This window comes from Giraffa tippelskirchi, chromosome 14 (assembly GCF_054371585.1).
Source record: "Giraffa tippelskirchi isolate mGirTip1 chromosome 14, T2T-mGirTip1v1.2.pri, whole genome shotgun sequence".
Classification (NCBI taxonomy): domain Eukaryota; kingdom Metazoa; phylum Chordata; class Mammalia; order Artiodactyla; family Giraffidae; genus Giraffa; species Giraffa tippelskirchi.
The window spans coordinates 61,359,298-61,379,138 of record NC_137288.1 but is presented as its reverse complement, the minus strand read 5'-3'; the positions used below and the strand labels follow the sequence as shown (position 1 = coordinate 61,379,138).

General features: G+C 43.1%; 1 protein-coding gene and 1 long non-coding RNA gene across 3 annotated transcripts in view; both read left to right on the top strand.

Annotated features, from left to right (window-relative positions):
- CFAP53 (cilia and flagella associated protein 53) overlaps positions 1-10,588 on the top strand; it is a 37,222-nt gene extending 26,634 nt beyond the window's left edge. The window contains exons 6-8 of one of the 2 annotated variants that reach the window (XM_081562095.1): positions 2,926-3,142; positions 4,964-5,066; positions 10,192-10,588. In XM_081562095.1, the coding sequence (XP_081418221.1) occupies positions 2,926-3,142; positions 4,964-5,066; positions 10,192-10,420 (549 nt within the window). In that variant the 3' untranslated portion in view covers positions 10,421-10,588. Of the gene's footprint in view, positions 1-2,925; positions 3,143-4,963; positions 5,067-5,667; positions 5,888-10,191 lie in introns of those variants that run through there. The other variant, XM_081562097.1, reaches the window with a different exon arrangement.
- A 157-nt stretch (positions 10,589-10,745) lies between these two features.
- LOC145534494 (uncharacterized) lies at positions 10,746-16,027 on the top strand. Its single transcript, XR_014074666.1, has 2 exons — positions 10,746-10,844; positions 14,918-16,027. It is a non-coding gene; the product is annotated as an uncharacterized LOC145534494 (long non-coding RNA).
- Positions 16,028-19,841: the final 3,814 nt, after the last annotated feature.

Here is a 19,841-nt window from a genome sequence, read left to right as displayed (position 1 = left end):
CCTGAATAGTGAGGCATAGCCAGTGGCCCTAGTCACCTTCTGGGTCAATAAAATCTGTCAAATGATTCTAAGCAATTTGGCAGGAGTTTGTCCTCTCAGGCTTTCAATCATATTGTATGCACAACCCACCCTTGATTGGACCGCCAGCATGTGGAAGACAGAGAGACATTGAATAATCAAAATGGTAAAGGGAGTACTCATCTGGTGAGTGGATGTGAATGGCATCCTCTGTAATGTCAAAGGAGTGGGGGTTCGCTTTCAGTACTAACAGGGAAGTCTTTGGAGACGACTGGTAAGTACATATGGGGGCTTTTGGAGATATGAAGGCTGGGAATTAAGATGTATTAGAGCCTGGGGCCAAATTTCTGTCCGTTTGGGGCACAATATAACTGTATAAAAGCTTGAGGAATATGTCTTTGATTAGGCCATTTGGCCACCTGTGAAGAGCTAACTCACTTGAAAAGACCCTGATGTTGGGAAAGATTGAAGGCAGGAGGAGAAGGGGACGACAGAGGATGAGATGGTTGGATGGCATCACCGACTCAATGGACATGAGTTTGGGTGAACTCTGGGAGTTGGTGATGGACAGGGAGGCCTGGTGTGCTGCAGTTTATGGGGTTGCAAACAGTCGGACACAGCTGAGCGACTAAACTGAACTGAACTGAGGCCATTGTGCCTTTTTGTGAGTCTAACCGCTTGAGGCTGAACCTAAGTAGAATTTCACAAGATTCCACTTTCTAGAGCCCATGACAGAACAACCTGGGAGGTGAGATGGGTACTTGGATCTGAATCTACATTGGTGGGTCAAAGGGGATGAGCACATACTTGATTAAGAAGGAGATTACATAATGCAAAGTAGTCAGCAGGCCTTCCGTGAAGGTATGGATGATGGTGGTGCATACCTAGTAGATCTTGTGAAGGGCAACAGCAGCCTGCTAAAATCAAGATGCCATCTGGAATAGTCTGTCATCCAGGGCATATGTCTCCACCAAGGATATTTCCAGACATTTTTGGGGAACAAAGGAAGCAATTATCTACCACCACTTTGGTTAGGGCTGGGATAAAGGGCCTGCTACACCCGTATGCCCAGTCAGTAAGTGCCGTCACTCCCCTGTGGCCGTATATAATATGGGTCCACTCTGTCAGTGGGTATGGCACTGAGGAATAGTTATGTCCAGGGTTGTTCTTGATACTTTGTGTCCAGGGATGTAATTTGGATGAGTCTGTCATGTTACTATAAGTTTCTGGTGTTTGCTGTTGTGCGTATGCGTGTGTAGTGACATGCGTGATCATAACTGACATGCATGAGTTGGCTATTTCTTTCCAAATGGAGGTGCCCCATATATACTTTCCCCAAATCATGACGTTATCCTTTTGCCATTGCCCAGACTAGACTGCGAATCCTTTGGCTACTTCCTGGATGTGAGTAAAAATGTGTGCCCTTATGAGTCTCATTTTTATGGCCTGTTGTAGATCCAGGTACACTGCCCCTAACTCTGCCAACTGAGCTGAGCCATGAGAGCTGTCCTATACTAGGGATGTGCCATGGCCCATGTTTACAATGGTGGTGCTTCCAATGGTGAAGAACACCAACTCCCTTTCTGTGGCAGGAAATTGGTTGTAAGGGGTTCCCCAAGCTGCTAGAGGGACTGGCATGAATGTGCCACTAGCTGCACCTCGCTGTTAGTGAGCAAAGGGCTGGGCATGGGGGAAATTACATTTTCCTGTAATTTGGAAAGACCCTTGACATCAGATTTAGGCATTTTCTGAAGGTGCCATTTCTATTTTAACAGTAAGGCCTCAGTGGTTTTATTGAACCATTTATTTAGATCTTCTTTAATTTTTTTCAGTAATGCTTCTTAGTTTTCAGAGTATAATGTTTGTACTTTTTGTTAAATTATTCCCAAAAGTATGAAACTATGTATACAAGCCATTCTGAGGGTGCAGCTACACTCTCAGACCTTGCTAGTTCTACCTCAGATCTATGATATTCTCAAAAGAGATCAGATCAGAAATTGGTTGGAATAACACAAATATACTACCATGAAAGACAGAAGCCACCTGAAAATGACTGTGTTATAAAGCCAGTTTGGGGCCTGAGCTGCACATTCAAATCACCGAGGGAACTTAAAAGCTATCCATTGGAAAGGAATCCCTAGGTGTGAGGCTTAACCCTTAGTACTTTTTAAAGCTCCCTAAGTGATTCCAAAATGTAGCTAAGATTGAGATTTGCTGGTGTAAAGTATCATTTTCTAGTCAGAGACAGTGCTATAATAATAGCAACATATTTTGTCTGTCAGGCTAACACTTTATCTACCTAAATTTAAATAAATGAAAATAAAATTGTATAATTTAAAATTATTTGGGAACTTCTTTGAGGTACACTTTGAGAAAGTGTTTGCATTATTACTATTTGAACTAGTCAAAATGTGTTATAAAATATTTCAAACATATGCAAAAATAGTACAATGAATCCCCATGGTTCCATTACCTAGCTTCAACAACCAGTAGCCAATGGCCATTCCTGTTTCATCTATCTCTCCCACCCATTCCCCACAGTCACCTTGAATATTTTTAAAAAGTGAAAGTGAAAGTGAAGTTGCTCAGTTGTGTCCGACTCTTTGCGGCCCCATGGACTGTAGCCTACCAGGCTCCTCCTTCCATGGGATTTTCCAGGCAAGAATACTGGAGTGGATTGCCATTTCCTTCTCCAGGAGATCTTCCCAAGATGATGTATTATTTTTAGGGTTTACTTAAAAGTATTCGAATACTTAAAAGTAAACCCTAAAAACAATACATCATCTGTTAATGTTTTGGTATGTAACTCTAAGGAATTATGGCTCTCAAAGATTTTAAAACTTATGTTCCCTAGTATTATAACACCTAAAAGTTTTAACAACATGAGGTAATTTTTTTTTTATATAGGAGGATATGAGAAGAGAACAGAAGATATATTATCAATACTTGTCACAGCAGCATGAGGAAGAAAAAGCTCAGGAGAAAGAATTGGATAGAATGTTAGAGAAAGAGAAGGAAAAGAAGTTTGCTGAGAAGGACAAGGAGCTGAGACTTGAAAAGGAGGCAAGACAACAACTTCTGAATGAGGTCATGTGTACAAGAAAACTTCAAGTTCAAGAAAAGTGTAAGGAAATGAATTACAGTTATATCATACTTGAGCCTTAATTTAATTTAAGTAGCAACCTCAGTATTAAATAGATACTATCCCTGCTTTGTGGACCTTACCTAATTGAATACTTAAATATCTTTCTGCCGGTGTCTCCATACGCCTGCACCTGCATACCTTTTGCTTGGGTAGTTTTCTCTCCCTATGATGCTTTTGATCTTGAGAAATCCTGGATATTCTTCAAGCCCAGCTCAAATACCGCATTCCTTGAGAGGCCCTCTCTGTTCCCCTATTCATGATAAACCTCCTTTCCCCTATTCATAAAAGAATTTTCTTTCTGGGGTTCTCATCATTTCTTGCTCACATCTCTGTCTTAGGACACCACTGAATTCCCTCAAACAGTGCTTGGTCACAAAAGGAAATAATCACTGAGAAGATTTCCACCATTCCATGTCCAGATGGACACATTTACTAGTAAGATACCACTGGACTTCACACTAGTTGTCTTTGTAAGAGAAAGCTCATCTTGGTTCCATTGATTAATTCTTCACTCCAAGAATTATAACGTCAGTTGAAAATTGTTAAGCCAGTGTTAGATTGAGTTTTAAGAAATGAGAAGAAAGCTTCTACATTGAAAAGATTTCTGTATTCCACCATGATAAATGTTTTAGCATACACTGAGAAAACATAGAAAATTCAAGTATTTGGAACCACTTATAAACAAGTAAAATCAACCATAATTCCACCACCCAGGAATAGCTATTGTTCACAACTTTCTGAATTTCCTTCCAGTATTTTTACTATGTATGTAATTTCCTCTCACAAATTAGTATCTTGTTGTATGTATTGTTTTACAGCCTGCATTTCCCACTTATCATAAACATTTTTCCAGGTCATTTTTCTTCAATTTTCAAATTTGTAATGCTGGATAGAAAGCCATTATAAAAATGGACCATAATTTATTTTACCTAAACACAACCAATGCACCTTCAACTTGTTTTGAAATTTTTCTTTCTGTTGTAGCATTGTGGGTTACTACTATCTCTGTACATAGTTTTTTTGGCTCATATATAATTAAGATAAATTCCTGTAAATGGATTTGGAGGCCAAAGATAAGTGCATGTCAGATGTATATTGCCTGGTTGTATTTATTCCTTTGTGAACTCAGTTTTCTTTGTCATGTCAATCTTTTTCTACTGGATTGGTTGGGTTTTCCTTATTTAGTTTATAAAAGCCTTATATACTGTTTTTCCAATAGTTTTTTTTGTAACATAGAAGCTCTCCTATTAGCATAAATGGCAACAGAACTGTTTGTCCTCAAGAAGAGAAAGGTGAGAAGTATTCTTACAGTGTAATCTGCTATGAAAAAGGCTGTTCATAGACTTCAATAGCAAATAATTAAGAGAGAATCTCTGTCGATTATAGCACACAGGAACCTAAGCCTAGTCTTTCCTTAATGGAGATGGCTCTGTGTGCTCAGTCACTCAGTCATGTCTGACTCTGAGACCCCATGGACTGGGTCCCAGTAGGCTCCTTTGTCCATGGACTTTTCCAGGCAAGAACACTGGAGTGGGTTGCCATTTCCTACTCCTGGGGATCTTCCCGATGCAGAGATTGAACCCGTGTCTCTTGTGTCTCCTGCGTTGGCAGACAGGTCCTTTACCACTGTGCCACCTGGGAAGCCCCAATGGGGATGAGTACTTCTACCTTATTGAACTAAAATCCAACCCAGTGATTCTAAGCTCTGCCTTTCTAAAATATGACATTGATGCCCAGAAGATGTTGGTAAGTCTTTTCTGAAAAAAGTCATTTAGCAAAAATTACTTTTGTCTTTCTTAGTGCAACGGAAAGCTAAAGAACAGGAAGAACGTACTATGGAACAGGAACGCATAAATGAAGGTCTTAAAGAGCTTAACTGTGAAGAGAGGGAGAATTTTACAAGGTATGGCTTTGTTTTCTTCATAATTACTACCAAAAAAGGGAAATTTTTAGCATAAAGAACGATGTTCCATAACTCGTGTGTTATTGATATTATTTTGCATCAGTATTATTGGGTTGGCCAAAAAGTTCCTTCAGTTTTAAAGTAAAACTAAAAGACACACTTTTCATTTTCACTAAGAACTTTATTGAACTACATATCCGCTGTTTTGTTCCACTACCTTCTGCCATTTTTCAGGCAACTTCATAATTCCATCTTCACAAAACTTTCTATGTTTTTGAGCAAAGAACTGTTCCAGGTAACTTTTACAGTCTTCCAGGGAATTGAAATCCTTTACATTGAGAGAATTTTGTAGAGACTGAAATAAATGGAAATCTGAAGGTACAATGTCTGGTGAATATGGTGGATGAATCGGAACTCCCCAGCCAAGGTGTAGCCACTATTGCCTGGTCATCAAAGAAATATGCAGTCTTGTATTATCCTGATGGAAGATTATGTGTTTTCTGTTGAAAACACATAATTCCAGGTACTTTTTGTCAAGTGCTGCTTTCAGTTAGTCTAACTGGGAGCAGTACTTGTGGGAATTAATCATTTGGTTTTCCAGGAGGAACTCAGAGGACTCCCTTCCAATCCCACCACATACACAACATCATCTTTCTTTGGATGAAGACCGGCCTTTGGTGTGGTTGATGGTGGTTCATTTTGCTTGCCCCATGATCTGTTCCATTCCATAATATTGTATGGACCACTTTTCATCACTTGTCACAATTTGTTTTGAAAACAGAATGTTTTTGTACATTAAAGTAAAGAATCACATACAGAAATATAGTCAAAGAGGTTTTTTGGGGTTTTTTTTTTTTGCTTAACTTATGTGCAACTGAAACATCAAAGTGATTAATATAGCCAAGCTGGTGCAAATGATTTTCAGCACTTGATTTGGATATTTGGAGTATGTCAGCTGTCGCGTGGTATAATGTTCATTGGTATAACGGTATAACACTGATTGTTCTCAATTAATGTCTCAGTTTGATTGCTGTCAACTTCAACTGGTCTGCCTGACTGTGGAACATCATCTAGAGAGAAATCTCCAGCACAAAACTTAACAAACCACATTTGATGCATTCGATCAGTCACAGCACCTTCTCCATACACTGCACAAATCTGTTTTGCATTTCAGTTGTGTTTTTACCTTTCTTGAAGTAATGAAACATAATATGCCAAAAATATTGCTTTTTTCTTCCATCTTCAATATTAAAATGGCTACACAAAAATTCACTAATTTTGGTAATTTTTTTTAATGCACACTGATATGACAACCATCACAATGCAATCCAACAAGATTGTTTTGAATGAAGTTAGAGATAACTAAGTGCTACTAGAGCCATCTTAAGGAATAAAGCCAAATGAATCTTTTGGCCAACCCAACCTTTAGACCCTTTGTCCCAAAAGCTCAATTCAGTTTATAAAATTTCGTATAAAAAATAAACACCAAGTTCAAAAGAACAAAAATAAGCACCAACTGTTTTAGTAAAATTCAACTCTATTGCCAATATATAGATTCTGATTACAGACATTGTGTTAAACTGGACAAACATCTTAAAAGACAAAACATATTAGAAACAATTTTTATAAAATTGGCACCAACCCTAAATCGTAATGAAAAAAGATTTTTTCCCCATGAAATAAATCCTGAAATATAATGTGACCTAATTAGATGAACAGAAATGGCTTATGGGGGTATGATTCTATGTAAACGTCCCAGGAAGATTTTTGTAGCCTCACTGGGCTGGGAAACTAAAATGCTCTGGGTACTCAGATACAGCACTTCCCTCAGGTGTTCCTCTGATCACCATGACCAGGCTAGGTGGGGGAAACTGGTCAAATGCCTCCTTGCAGCCTTTCTCGGGTCATATCAGTCTCTTCCCACCGATGCCCATGACACCCAATTCAGATGGCCAGCATAGTGGAGAAAGAGGACCTGGTTCCTTTAATTGCTGGTCAGCCTCCCTGTCCCTGGGGCCTGTTCCCTGGCTCACCCACATTTGGTGCAAAGAAATAAGCTCTCTTCTTTCTAGAAAGAGTATGGTTCATATACGGGAGCCTATTGTCAGTGTAGGGGCACTAACAACGACATCTGGCTTCCTGCTCTTTGTTCTTCTCAGGAGGTCATTCCTTCTCACTTTTGAAAAGCCTTTTGTTGGAGATGTGAGGGGAACTCAATAGCAGCTCTCTTCCCTACCCAACTTTTGAATCAACTGAAAAAAAAAAAAGAGTGAGCAGAAGGTATTATAATTACTACAATTACCTATTGATGTATAACAAAACACCCCCAAATTTGTGGTTTAAAGCGGGTTTTGATTATGTCTCATGTTTCTGTTATTGATAAGGCTCAGCTGGGTGGTTCTTGCTTGGCATCTCTCATGTGGTTCAAGCCCGTTCTGGTTGGGGCTACATTCATCTGAAGGCTCAGTTAGAATGGACACTTAAGATACCTGTCCTTACAGCTGGTAGTGTGTGCTCACTGTGCTGGGAGATCTCATTTGGTATTAGCCAGGACACCTACACGTGCCCTCTCCATGCATCTTGGGCTTCTCACAGAGTGGTGTCTCGTTCTGAGAGGAAGAGTACCAATAGCAAGCATTCCAAGAGACAGAATGAGGAAGCTGCCAGGCCAGTTAAGGACTACGCTTAGGGCTGGTTTAACACCACTTCTGTCGTACAGGGCCCATCTGCCTTCAATGGAATGGAGAAATGCTCCACTTCTTGGTAGGGGAGTAAAGGTTCACGTTGCAGAAGAACGTACGGTAGGCGGGATAGCACTGTGGCCATGTTTGGAAAATAGAATCTGCTACAGAGGCATAGGCGTGCTATAATCTTTTTTCTGACAAAATTTGATATTAGTAATATGGTTTATAGATTATAAAATGATGAAACTGCTGTGGAAAGCAATATGAAATTTCCTCAAAAAAATTAAAACTAGAACTACCATATGATCTAGCAATCTCACTTTTGGGTATCTACCCAAAATAAATGAAAGCAGGACCTTAAAGAGTTGTTTGCATATTCATGTTCATAGCACCACTATTCATAATAGCCAAGAGGTGGAAATAACCCAGATGTCCATTAACAGATGAACAGATAAGCAAAGTGTCAGAGGTACATGCAGTAGAATATGATTCAGCCTTAAAAAGGGAGGAAATCCTCTCAGATGCTACAGCATGGATGAGCCTTGAGGGCATGCTAAGTGAAATCAGCCGGTCACAAAAAGACAAATGCTGTATGATTTCACTTATTTGAGGTACCTAGAGTAGTCAAATTCATAAAGATAACAAGTAGAATGGTGGTTACCAAGGGCCAGGGGGAAGGGTCAAAGAAAGAGTTGTTTAATAGGTATAAAGTTTCAGATCTGCAAGATGAAAAAGTCCTGGAGATCTATTTCACAATAATGTGAATATACTTAACACTACTGAGCTGTTCGCTTAGAAATGGTTAAGATGGTAAATTACGTGTCTTTTACAACGAGGAAAAAAAATCACTATAAACTTTTAAATGTAGCTTACATATAGACTATGCCAAAGCCTTTGACTGTGTGGATCACAATAAACTATGGAAAACTCTGAAAGAGATGGGAATACCAGACCACCTGACCTGCCTCCTGAGAAACCTGCATGCAGGTCAGGAAGCAACAGCTAGAAATGAACATGAAACAACAGATTGGTTCCAAATAGGAAAAGGAGTCCATCAAGGCTGTATATTGTCACCCTGCTTATTTAACTTCTATGCAGAGTACATCATGAGGAACGTTGGGCTGGAGGAAGCACAAACTGGAATCAAGATTGCCGGGAGAAATATCAATAACTTCAGATATGCAGATGACACCACCCTTATGGCAGAAAGTGAAGAAGAACTAAAGAGCCTCTTGATGAAAGTAAAAGAGGAGAGTGAAAAAGTTGGCTTAAAGCTCAACATTCAGAAAACTAAGATCATGGCATCCGGTCCCATCACTTCATGGCAGATAGATGAGCAAACAGTAGAAACAGTGTCTGACTTCATTTTTCTGGGCTCCAAAATCACTGCAGATAGTGATTGCAGCCATGAAATTAAAAGATGCTTACTCCTTGGAAGGAAAGTTATGACCAACCTAGATAGCATATTAAAAAGCAGAGACATTACTTTGCCAACAAAGGTCCGTCTAGTCAAGGCTATGGTTTTTTCAGTGGTCACGTATGGATGTGAGAGTTGGACTATACAGAAAGCTGAGCGCCGCAGAATTGATGCTTTTGAACTGTGGTGTTGGAGAAGACTCTTGAGAGTCCCCTGGACTGCAAGGAGATCCAACCAGTCCCTCCTAAAGGAGATCGGTCCTGGGTGTTCATTGGAAGGACTGATGTTGAAGCTGAAACTCCAATACTTTAGCCACCTGATGTGAAGAGCTGACTCATAGGAAAAGACCCTGATGCTGGGAAAGATTGAGGGCAGGAGGAGAAGGGGACCACAGAGGATGAGATGGCTGGATGGCACCACAGACTCGATGGACATGGGTTTGGGTGGACTCAGGGAGTTGGTGATGGACAGGGAGGCCTGGCGTGCTGCGGTTCATGGGGTCGCAAAGAGTTGGACACGACTGAGCGACTGAACTGAACTGAACATATAGAGGAAATCATCTAGTTAATACTAAACAGAATGAGGTGGACTTACCAATCCAGTCTCCAGCAGTACCATACCATTGGAAGTCCCCCTGCAAGGAGAATATGCCCCCTTTTGATAGAAAGCAGAAAAGAAACAGGCAGAGCAGCCTGTTCCTTTTTACCAATAGGTGTCGCTTCTTCTTGGAGGGGAGTCGGGGGGGATGCAGAGGGGCCAAGGGCTCTCTCCATGTAGCAGTAAATCTTTTGAATGGGGAAGAGACATTCCCTCACTAAAATCAATCATTTTTTCCAAGACTGTCATAATTATTATTGTGCAATAAACACATTATTGAATTTTTCATCTCTTTCTTCCCCACTCACCCTGATTTTAATGGTAACTTTATTTGACTTCGAAAATCACATTTTAATCATAATGCCCTACATAAATCCAAATGCTTACTTTGATAATTTTATATACTTTGATATTTCTAACATGTTAGACGCTGCAGTTTAGCCCAGGAGTACAGGAAGCAACTTCAGATGCAGATACGCTCCCAGCAGCAGGCCCGGGAAGCAGAAAGGGAAGAGGAGCGCCGAGAGTTTGAAGCAGGGATAGCAGCAGAAAAGAACTTCCAGGACAAGATCCAGGAGATCCTGTCCACCCACAAAGCGGTGCCCCGAAACATCCATCCCATGAGAAGGGCATGTTCTACTAAGCTTCCACCATAGTTGCGTAAGCACCAACCTATTTTTTCTCAACCTGTTATTTCACGGAGGGGTTGGGAGCGGGGCACACTCAGAGTATGGAAATTCCACCTCCCCTAGACCTTGCCCTGTGAGTCTCCTCTGTTTGGGTCCTCCTGAGTTGTATCCTTTATAATAAACCAGTAAATATAAGTAAGGAGGTTTCTTGAGTTCTGTAAGTGCGTATGTATCCAGTTGCTCAGTCATGTCTGCCTCTTTGCGACCCCATGAACTGTAGCCCGTTGGGCTCCTCCGTCCATGGGACATTCTAGGCAAGAATACTGGAGTGGGTTGCCATTTCCTCCTCTAGGGAATCTTCCTCGACCCAGAGATTGAACCTGCATCTCCTGCAGCTCCTGCTTTGCAGGCGGATTCTTTACCATTGAGCCACCTGGGAAGCCCGAGTTCTGTGAGTAGTTGTAGCAAATTATTGAACCTGAGGAAGGGGTCGTAGGACTCTTAATTTATAGCCAGTGGGTCAGAAGTACAGGTGACACAAGACTTAAGGCTGGCCTCTGAAGTGGGGTGCAGTCTTGTGGGACTGAGCCTTTAATCTGTGCTAACTCTGGTAGTGTCAGAACTGAATTGAATGCTTGAGCATTGGTTTCTGGAGAATCACAGTTGGTTTTCAGTGTTGGAAAACACCCAGTTAGTTGGTGGTGGTGCTGGCGTTTGAACCCAGTCTGATTGCAGAGCCCAGGCCTTTAGGTTCACTGCTTTGTTCTCTCCTCACAACAGGCAGGACAGGCAAAAATCAATGAATTAGGGACTTTTAGAGCTGAAAAACCCACCACAAATATTTTAATTAGTTTACTTTGCAAATGAAGAATCAGCAGTCAGAGAAATCTCCTCTCTTGGTTCAGCACTTTTCCCATCATATAACATCATGATTTCTTACCAAAATCCAGTTTACTATCAAAGCACTCTTAATCACCAATATGCCCATTCAGGCTTGCTGTTCAGGCAGTACATATAACATGAGGTGTGGTCTCTATCCAAACCTTTACGCTCACTAACATAGCATTCTGGTGCAAATCCATCAAGTACGTTTATGCATACACATTCCATAAATTACACAAGAGCATGAATATTTTTCCTTCTGTAAAGCAGCTTTCTGATATTTTGATTACCTTACATAAACTGGGCAAACAGCTCAGAACGTAGATGAGAGCTGCATCTAATAAACAGAAGAGTTTCCTATATGGAGAAGCCCCCAAGGCAATTGAAAGGGTGTTTATCACACCGAGTGTGGGTCACAGGAAAAAGACACAATCCTGATTTTGTCTCTTGTGAAGTTGTTGGCTGGATGAGGGCTCTGAGAGCCAAAACTTACTTCAGATGTCCATGCTTTTCAATTAAGTTCTAAGATGTGTCTTTTGGCTAGAGGCTGAGGGTTATTAACTTATTGCTTCTAAGCATTGTGATGTGGGACTTTTTATTCGAAATGACTGTAGATATGGTTCTGGGAAAACTGATATAGCAAGACAATTTCATGCTAGGTCTTTGCTCCATGCAGCATTAATCAGCTGGGTGACCTTGGCAGGACTTTCTGGGAAACAATTCTCTTGTCTAAAAGCTGAGATGCTTCTTGAGCTAGAAGGGACCCGAGAGGCTGTCTAGTCCAAATCCTTCACTTCATAGATGGGAGAAAGTGTCTGGGGTTTGGTGGCCTCACAAGCCCACTAGGAGGGCTCAGCTACAATTAGGTTCTTTGGTAGATGACCTGCGAAGCAGAATTGTGGGGTGGGCCAAGCAGTGGGGGAGGAGCCAGTAGAATAATGTGTTACAGGTTGGTTACCATGGAAGGCAACTGGGTCTTAGCCCACTTGGGGACCTTCTGAAGAAATGTGTAGACCTCACAGGTATACACTGCTCAGGTAGAGCCTGGGGCATTTACCACTCCCACCCCTTTTGGTTGAGGGGTGCCCCTAGGGGCACTGACTTCCCCAATTATAGATGGGAGGCTAAAGAGGCCATGAGAAAACCCTGGGATGATAAAGCAGAGCAATGCAGGGCCTGCCCCTGAAGTGGTCCCTGGTGCCCTGGACAGAATCATGGCCGGAATCTGGGGGACAGAGGGAAACAAGGCCAGGGAAATGATAACTTATGATTTGACCTGCAGCATACAGCTAAAACTGGGCTTTCCTGGCGGCTCAGCTGGTAAAGAATCTGCCTGCAATGCAGGAGACCTGGGTTTGATCCCTGGGTTGGGAAGATCCCCTGGAGAAGGGAAAGGCTACCCACGCCAGTATTCTGGCCTGGAATTCCATCGGGGTCACAAAGAGTCAGACACGACTGAGTAATTTTCACTCACACAGCTAAAACGACGCTTTCTTTTTTTTTTTTTTTGCATATTTCCCAGTTGTGTGTGTTTTCTCTCCAGTTATGCACTGTTGCTTAAAGCAGGTACCAAGTGTTAGATAGCTCTGATGATCCCAAGCTCTCAGCAAAAGGTTTGCCAAGAGCAAGTCCTCGGAAAATGTTTCCTTGTTTGCTCTGGGGGAAAAGAGGAAGGCTAAGTGGCCAGAGTGAAAGGGTCACCATAGGAGGGCTAAGCAAGGCTGAAGTGGAATAGGGCCAGAGGGACAGCCCTGAGATAACCAGCAGGCAGTGGTGCTGACAAGCAGGAGGCAGAGAACTGTGACCGTGAAGAGGCCACGCCAGACCTAAAGCGTGCGGACGCTGGACTAAGATGAGCCGTCGGAGGTAGCAAGACTCAAACATTTCTACAGCTCCCAGCTCTGGACAGGAAATGTCTTTAGCTTCCAGAAGCACAGGCATTGATATGGAGCAGGCAAAGAAAGGTGTGTTTGCTCTCTCTCTCCCTCTGGGGCAGCTTAAATTCACAGATGCCATCTTGACCACACCCAAGGCTGGTGACCTTGGCTCCTGTCTGCTTTTGCTGTGTACTAGATATTTTCAGGGGAGCAACTCTCCAGAGCGAGGAGCAGGTTAGCCAGGGTGATGTGGAGAGGAAGGGGGCGGTGTTGGTTAGTCGCTCAGTCGTGTCCGACTCTTTTGTGGCCCCATGGACTGTAGCCCACCAGACTCCTCTGTCCGTGGAAGTTTCCAGGCAAGAATACTGGAGTGGGGTGCCTTTCCCTTCTCCAGAGGATCTTCCCGACCCAGGGATTGAATTCAAGTCTCCTGTGTCTCCTGCATTGGCACGCAGATTCTTCACCACTGCGCCACCAGGGACGCCCACGGAAGGTGTTGAGGGAAAAGCATTTTGCCCCTCCATGTCTCCTAGACACTGAGTAAAGGGCCCTCCTCTGGTGGCAGGTCTCTCTCTGTGCCCCTGCAGGGTTTCAGTGGGTTTGTGGCTGATAAAGGACCACGAGGCACACACAGCTTCAGCTGGGCAATGCTTGGACAGGGTTGCCAGGGAGGTTACTACTCACAGCATAAGTAGGACTCACAGAAGCTTGCAGACATGAAGAGGCAGCGTCTGGAAGGACAGGAGTACAAGGGAACTCCCAGCCAGGAGAATGGACCGAGCAGGGGCTCACAGATCTAGCTGACGCTGCTCAGTAGCATGGTGGGGAGTCTCTGGGTGCATGAACTCCCGGGAGGCCCTAGCATTCCAGGCCCTGTTACTGTGAGGCTGTATCCTCACTACAGGTAATAGCTGTTGGTAATATTTCATGGGGTTTGTAAAGCAGGCTATCTCTAAGTGGCTAAACGTTTGTGTGTCTGGGCTATTTTTAATATTTTTTGTGCTGTGCCCCACAGCATGTGGGATCTTAGTACCCTGACCAGGGATCAAATCCACTCCCCATGCACTGGAAGCAAGGAGTCTTAACCCGTGGGAAGCCACTGGGCTATTTTAAAAAAATAACTGGGTACATAAAAGTTTGTTTGGCATTGGTAGGCTTTTGAACTAACAGGTCTCCGCCTGCAGTGAAGAAATAAATTAACCTATGGGCCAATATGCAGCAATCTCTTTTATGTTTTTTACGTAACATTCTCTGAGCACCAGGAATCCAGCCATGCAGAACTGAGAGCTACTGTTGCCCCAAATAGACACTCTCCTCACTCCACAAACACAGGCACTTCTCCCCACTGCTATGCCTGCACCCAGAGAGTTGATTCAGGATGTCACGCCCTCCCTGCCACATGCCCCATGGAATTCCAGCCTTTCCTTCATCGTGAGCTCAACTCAAGATGGTGCCCTGCCTCCCTGCTCATTCCTAGCTCTCTGGTTCTCTTTTCCATCATAGACAACGGTTTAGCTGTGATAGGCCCGTGTCCACTACTAGACTATGAACTGTTTGAGGGAAATAGCCAACTCTGAACTGAGTTGTGTCTCCCTGAAATTCATATGTTGAAGACTTTACTCCCGATGTAACTGTGTATGGAGACAGGGCCTTTAGAGAGGGAATTAGGTTTATTGAGGTCAGAAGGGTGGGGCCCTAACCACATTGGGCTGGTGCCCTTAAAAGTAGAGGAAGAGACACAGGGTTTGCCCTCTCTTGTGCACAGAGAAGCAGCCATCAGAGGATACAGTAAGACACTGACCATCTTCAAGCCAGGAAAGGAGTCCTCATCAGAAACCAACCTGTCGGCACCTTGATCTTAGACTTCCAGCTTCCAGATCAGTGAGGAGATGAATGTCTGTCATTTAAGCCACACAGCCTGTGGTATTTTGTTATGGTAGCCTGAGAAAACTTACCTTATTCCCCTGAAAAGTCTCTCACAGCACCGAGGGCAATGTCTGCACCTGGAAGTTGTGCTGTTCAGTCGCCCGGTCGTGTCCAACTCTTTGCGACCCCATGTTTCATGAGGTTCTCACAGCAAGTATACTGAAATGGTTTGCTGTTCCCTCCTCCAGTGGACCATGTTTTGTCAGAACTCTCACTAAGACCTGTGCATCTTGGGTGGCCCTACACGGCATGGCTCACAGCTTCATTGCGTTATGCAAGCCCCTTTGCCATGACAAGGCAGTGATCTGTGAAGGAGCACATGGAAACCCTTTCACAGATATTTGTTGAGTTGAACTGTAATTCCCAAATGAATGAGGCATGCCTGGTGCTGGTGGTGCCCTGGGTCTGGAATCTCTGACAAAGGCCAGCAGCCAACCCTACTTCTTGCACACTGTCACACTGTAGGAGACAGACCAGCCTGCCAGCCTCATCTACAACTGAAAAGTTCACAAAGGTCAGAAACCAGAAGGTCTGATGCTAAGCCTCACTTAGTAGCAAAATCTGAGCTTGAACAAGTGTGAAAATATTTAGGGATATCTCAGTGGGTTTTTCTATACAACTGTGAATGACTTTGATTACTGAGCACTATCCTAACTCTGGCTAAATGCATTATAAAATCTATGGCTTAGGTATCTACTACATTTCTAAAGTGCAAAACTTCAAATTTCAAAACATATCTGGCCCTAAGAGTTTCATATTAAGGATTGTGGACTTGTGCTCTACAAAGGGGTTAATACCAAGCCCACTGCTCTCAACTTGCGGAAAACCATGGGAAGCACTGCGTATCTGGTGTGCGAGTAAATTGCAGTGGCTATTTGAACAGAATGAGAAATAACTTAAACCTAAACTGGGGGAATGCATGACTGGAATTAAAACGTTGGTTGATATGTATATTACAGATGTCAGTGTTGTTTTTGAGCATTTTATTCTACTGGCCTGTAAAATGTGCTGAGCACAGTTTTTAAATCTGTGATGAAAAAGCACAATATTACCTAGGAAAATAACAGCTCTGCAGTTTAAATTCCAATTGGTTTTTTATAAATTGTGCCTAACAACTGGATAAATCAATAAAAATGCAATTATAGGAACACTCACAATTATTTATTACGACTATCAGTGTTGCTACTACAAATAATATGAATAAAATTGATTTGCTGAATTTACAAAGTCAAGCACGTTTTTAGCAGGAAACCTCAATATCTTTAGTATCTAGACACTGTAGAGCTTACAATAAAAGACTGACCCAGTTTCTTCCCTTGAGGAATTTATAGTCTGGTTGAAAGTCAAGACCTAGAGACAAGAAATAATTGTGAACATTAAAGCAACATATAATCCTGTGCTGTGTTAAGTATAATCAGGTATGTGGAACAGATTTACCGCTAAGCCTTCTTAAACGCTCCAGAAATTCCAGTGTAGCTTGGGCTGAAGGGAGGCCCCTGGTTGGGAGAGACTTAGAGAGTGTACTAAAGCTGCGTTTCAACAGCAGTGCACTGCTTCTGCTTACATTTTACGTTTAAGTGGAGGAGACTGGAGGACCTTTCCGTGAGTCGGAGGAGGCGGTACCAGTCAAGTCATGCTTCAGAGCCACACCACTGCTGCTCCGGATTTTTAGCAAAGGGAAAGGGGAACCATGGCTGGGGCAATCAAGAAGGCTTCCGGGAAAAGGTGGCCCTTGAGCTGGACTTCTAGGTTATGTGGACTATAGATGGCCTCAAGGAGGAAGAAGATCTTTGGAGGGAAGTCTGCTGGGGGCAGGTCATAGTGAGACGTGGACTCGACTTAATCGGAGAATCTATCTTGGGGGCAGGAAGTCAAAACTTTCTGAGACTGACCAAAAAGTCTCATTTTCCAAATGAGAAAAAGGAAAATCTGCTAAATCTCACCAGGTTCCAAGAGAAATTAGTTGCCTGTAGAATTTTGGTAGCTGCACACCCGTCTTGGGCACACTTCATGACACCTCACCTCCTCCACTAGGGGTGCAGTCTCGATGATATGGTTAGCACTGCAGGACAGAATCACTGGGACTCTGGGAAGAAGGTGCGTCATTACATGATGGGCAGCTGGTGCCTGTGCCGTCTTAGCAGCTTTGAGAGCTGGGGCCTGGGGGCTCGGCTGACTTCCAAGGCCAGTTGTGAGGTCAGGGCTGAGGGCGGCAGGGGCAGCCCAGCCTTGACTCAGAATTAAATGAGATGCTGAAGGAAAGGGTTAGTACTCAGTTCAGTTCAGTCGCTCAGTCGTGTCCGACTCTTTGAGACCCCATGAACTGCAGCATGCCAGGCCTCTCTGTTCGTCACCAACTCCCGGAGTCTACCCAAACCCATGTTCATCGAGTCGGTGATGCCATCAAACCGTCTCATCCTCTGTCGTCCCCTTCTCCTCCCAACCCCAATCCTACCCAGCATTAGGGTCTTTTCCAATGAGTCAACCCTTCGCATCAGGTGGCCAAAGTATTGGAGTTTCAGCTTCAACATCAGACCTTCCAATGAACACCCAGGATTGATCTCCTTTAGGATGGATTGATTGGATCTCCTTGCAGTCCAAGGGACTCTCAAGAGTCTTCTCCAACACCACAGTTCAAAAGCATCAATTCTGCGGCGCTCAGCTTTCTTCACCGTCCAACTCTCATATCCATACATGACCACTGGAAAAACCATAGCCTTGACTAGACGGACTTTTGTTGGCAAAGTAATGTCTCTGCTTTTAAATATGCTATCTAGGTTGGCCACAATCTTCCTTCCAAGGAGTAAGCGTCTTTTAATTTCATGGGTGCAGTCACCATCAGCAGTGATTCTGGAGCCCCAAAAAATAAAGTCTGACACTGTTTCCACTGTTTCCCCATCTATTTCCCATGGAGTGATGGGACCAGATGCCATGATCTTAGTTTTCTGAACGTTGAGCTTTAAGCCAACTTTTTCACTCTCCTCCTTCACCTTCATCAAGAGGCTCTTTAGTTCTTCTTCACTCTCTGCCATAAGGGTGGTGTCATCCGCATATCTGAGGTTACTGATATTTCTTCCAGCAATCTTGATTCCAGCTTGTGTTTCTTCCAGCCCAGCGTTTCTCATGATGTACTCTGCATATAAGTTAAATAAGCAGGGTGACAATATACAGCCTTGACGTACTCCTTTTCCTATTTGGAACCAGTCTGTTGTTCCATGTCCACTTCTAACTGTTGCTTCCTGACCTGCATACAGGTTTCTCAAGAGACAGGTCAGATGGTCTGGTATTCCCATCTCTTTCAGAATTTTCCACAGTTTATTGGGATCCACACAGTCAAAGGCTTTGGCATAGTCAATAAAGCAGAAATAGATGTTTTTCTGGTACTCTCTTGCTTTTTCGATGATCCAGCAGATATTGGCAATTTGATCTCTGGTTCCTCTGCCTTTTCTAAAACCAGCTTGAACATCTGGAAGTTCACGGTTCACGTATTGCTGAAGCCTGGCTTGGAGAATTTTGAGCATTACTTTACTAGCATGTGAGATGAGTGCAATTGTGCGGTAGTTTGAGCATTCTTTGGCATTGCCTTTCTTTGGGATTGGAACGAAGACTGACCTCTTCCAGTCCTGTGGCCACTGCTGAGTTTTCCAAATTTGCTGGCATATCGAGTGTAGCACTTTCACAGCATCACCTTTGAGGATTTGAAATAGCTCAACTGGAATTCCATCACCTCCACTAGCTTTGTTCGTAGTGATGCTTCCTAAGGCCCACTTGACTTCACATTCCAGGATATCTGGCTCTGGGTGAGTGATCACACCATCATGATTATCTGGGTCATGAAGATCTTTTTCGTACAGTTCTTCTGTGTGTTCTTGCCACCTCTTCTTAATATCTTCTGCTTCTGTTAGGTCCATACCATTTCTGTCCTTTATCGAGCCCATCTTTGCATGAAATGTTCCTTTGGTATCTCTAATTTTCTTGAAGAGATCTCTAGTCTTTCCCAATCTGTTGTTTTCCTCTATTTCTTTGCATTGATTGCTGAGGAAGGCTTTCTTATCTCTCCTTGCTATTCTTTGGAACTCTGGATTCAGATGGGAATATCTTTCCTTTTCTCCTTTTCTTTTCGCTTCTCTTCTCTTCCCAGCTATCTGTAAGGCCTCCTCAGGCAGCCATTTTGCTTTTTTGCATTTCTTTTCCATGGGGATTTTCTTGATCCCTGTCTCTTGTACAATGTCACGAACCTCTGTCCATAGTTCATCAGGCACTCTGTCTATCAGGTCTATTCCACTGGAGAAGGGCATGGCAAACCACTTCAGTATTCTTGCCTTGAGAACCCCATGAGCAGTATGAAAAGACAAAAGGATAGGACACTGAAAGATGAACTCCCCAGGTCAGTAGGTGCCCAATATGCTAATGGAGATCAGTGGAGAAATAACTCCAGAAAGAATGATGGGATGGAGCCAAAGCAAAAATGATACCCAACTGTGGATATGACTGGTGATAGATGCAAAGTCCGATGCTGTAAAGAGCAATATTGCATAGGAACCTGGAATGTTAGGTCCATGAATCAAGGCAAACTGGAAGTGGTCAAACAGGAGATGGCAAGAGTGAACGTCGACATTCTAGGAATCAGCGAACTAAGATGGACTGGAATGGGTGAATTTAACTCAGATGACCATTATATCTACTACTGTGGGCAAGAATCCCTTAGAAGAAACGGAGTAGCCATCATGGTCAACAAAAGAGTCCAAAATACAGTACTTGGA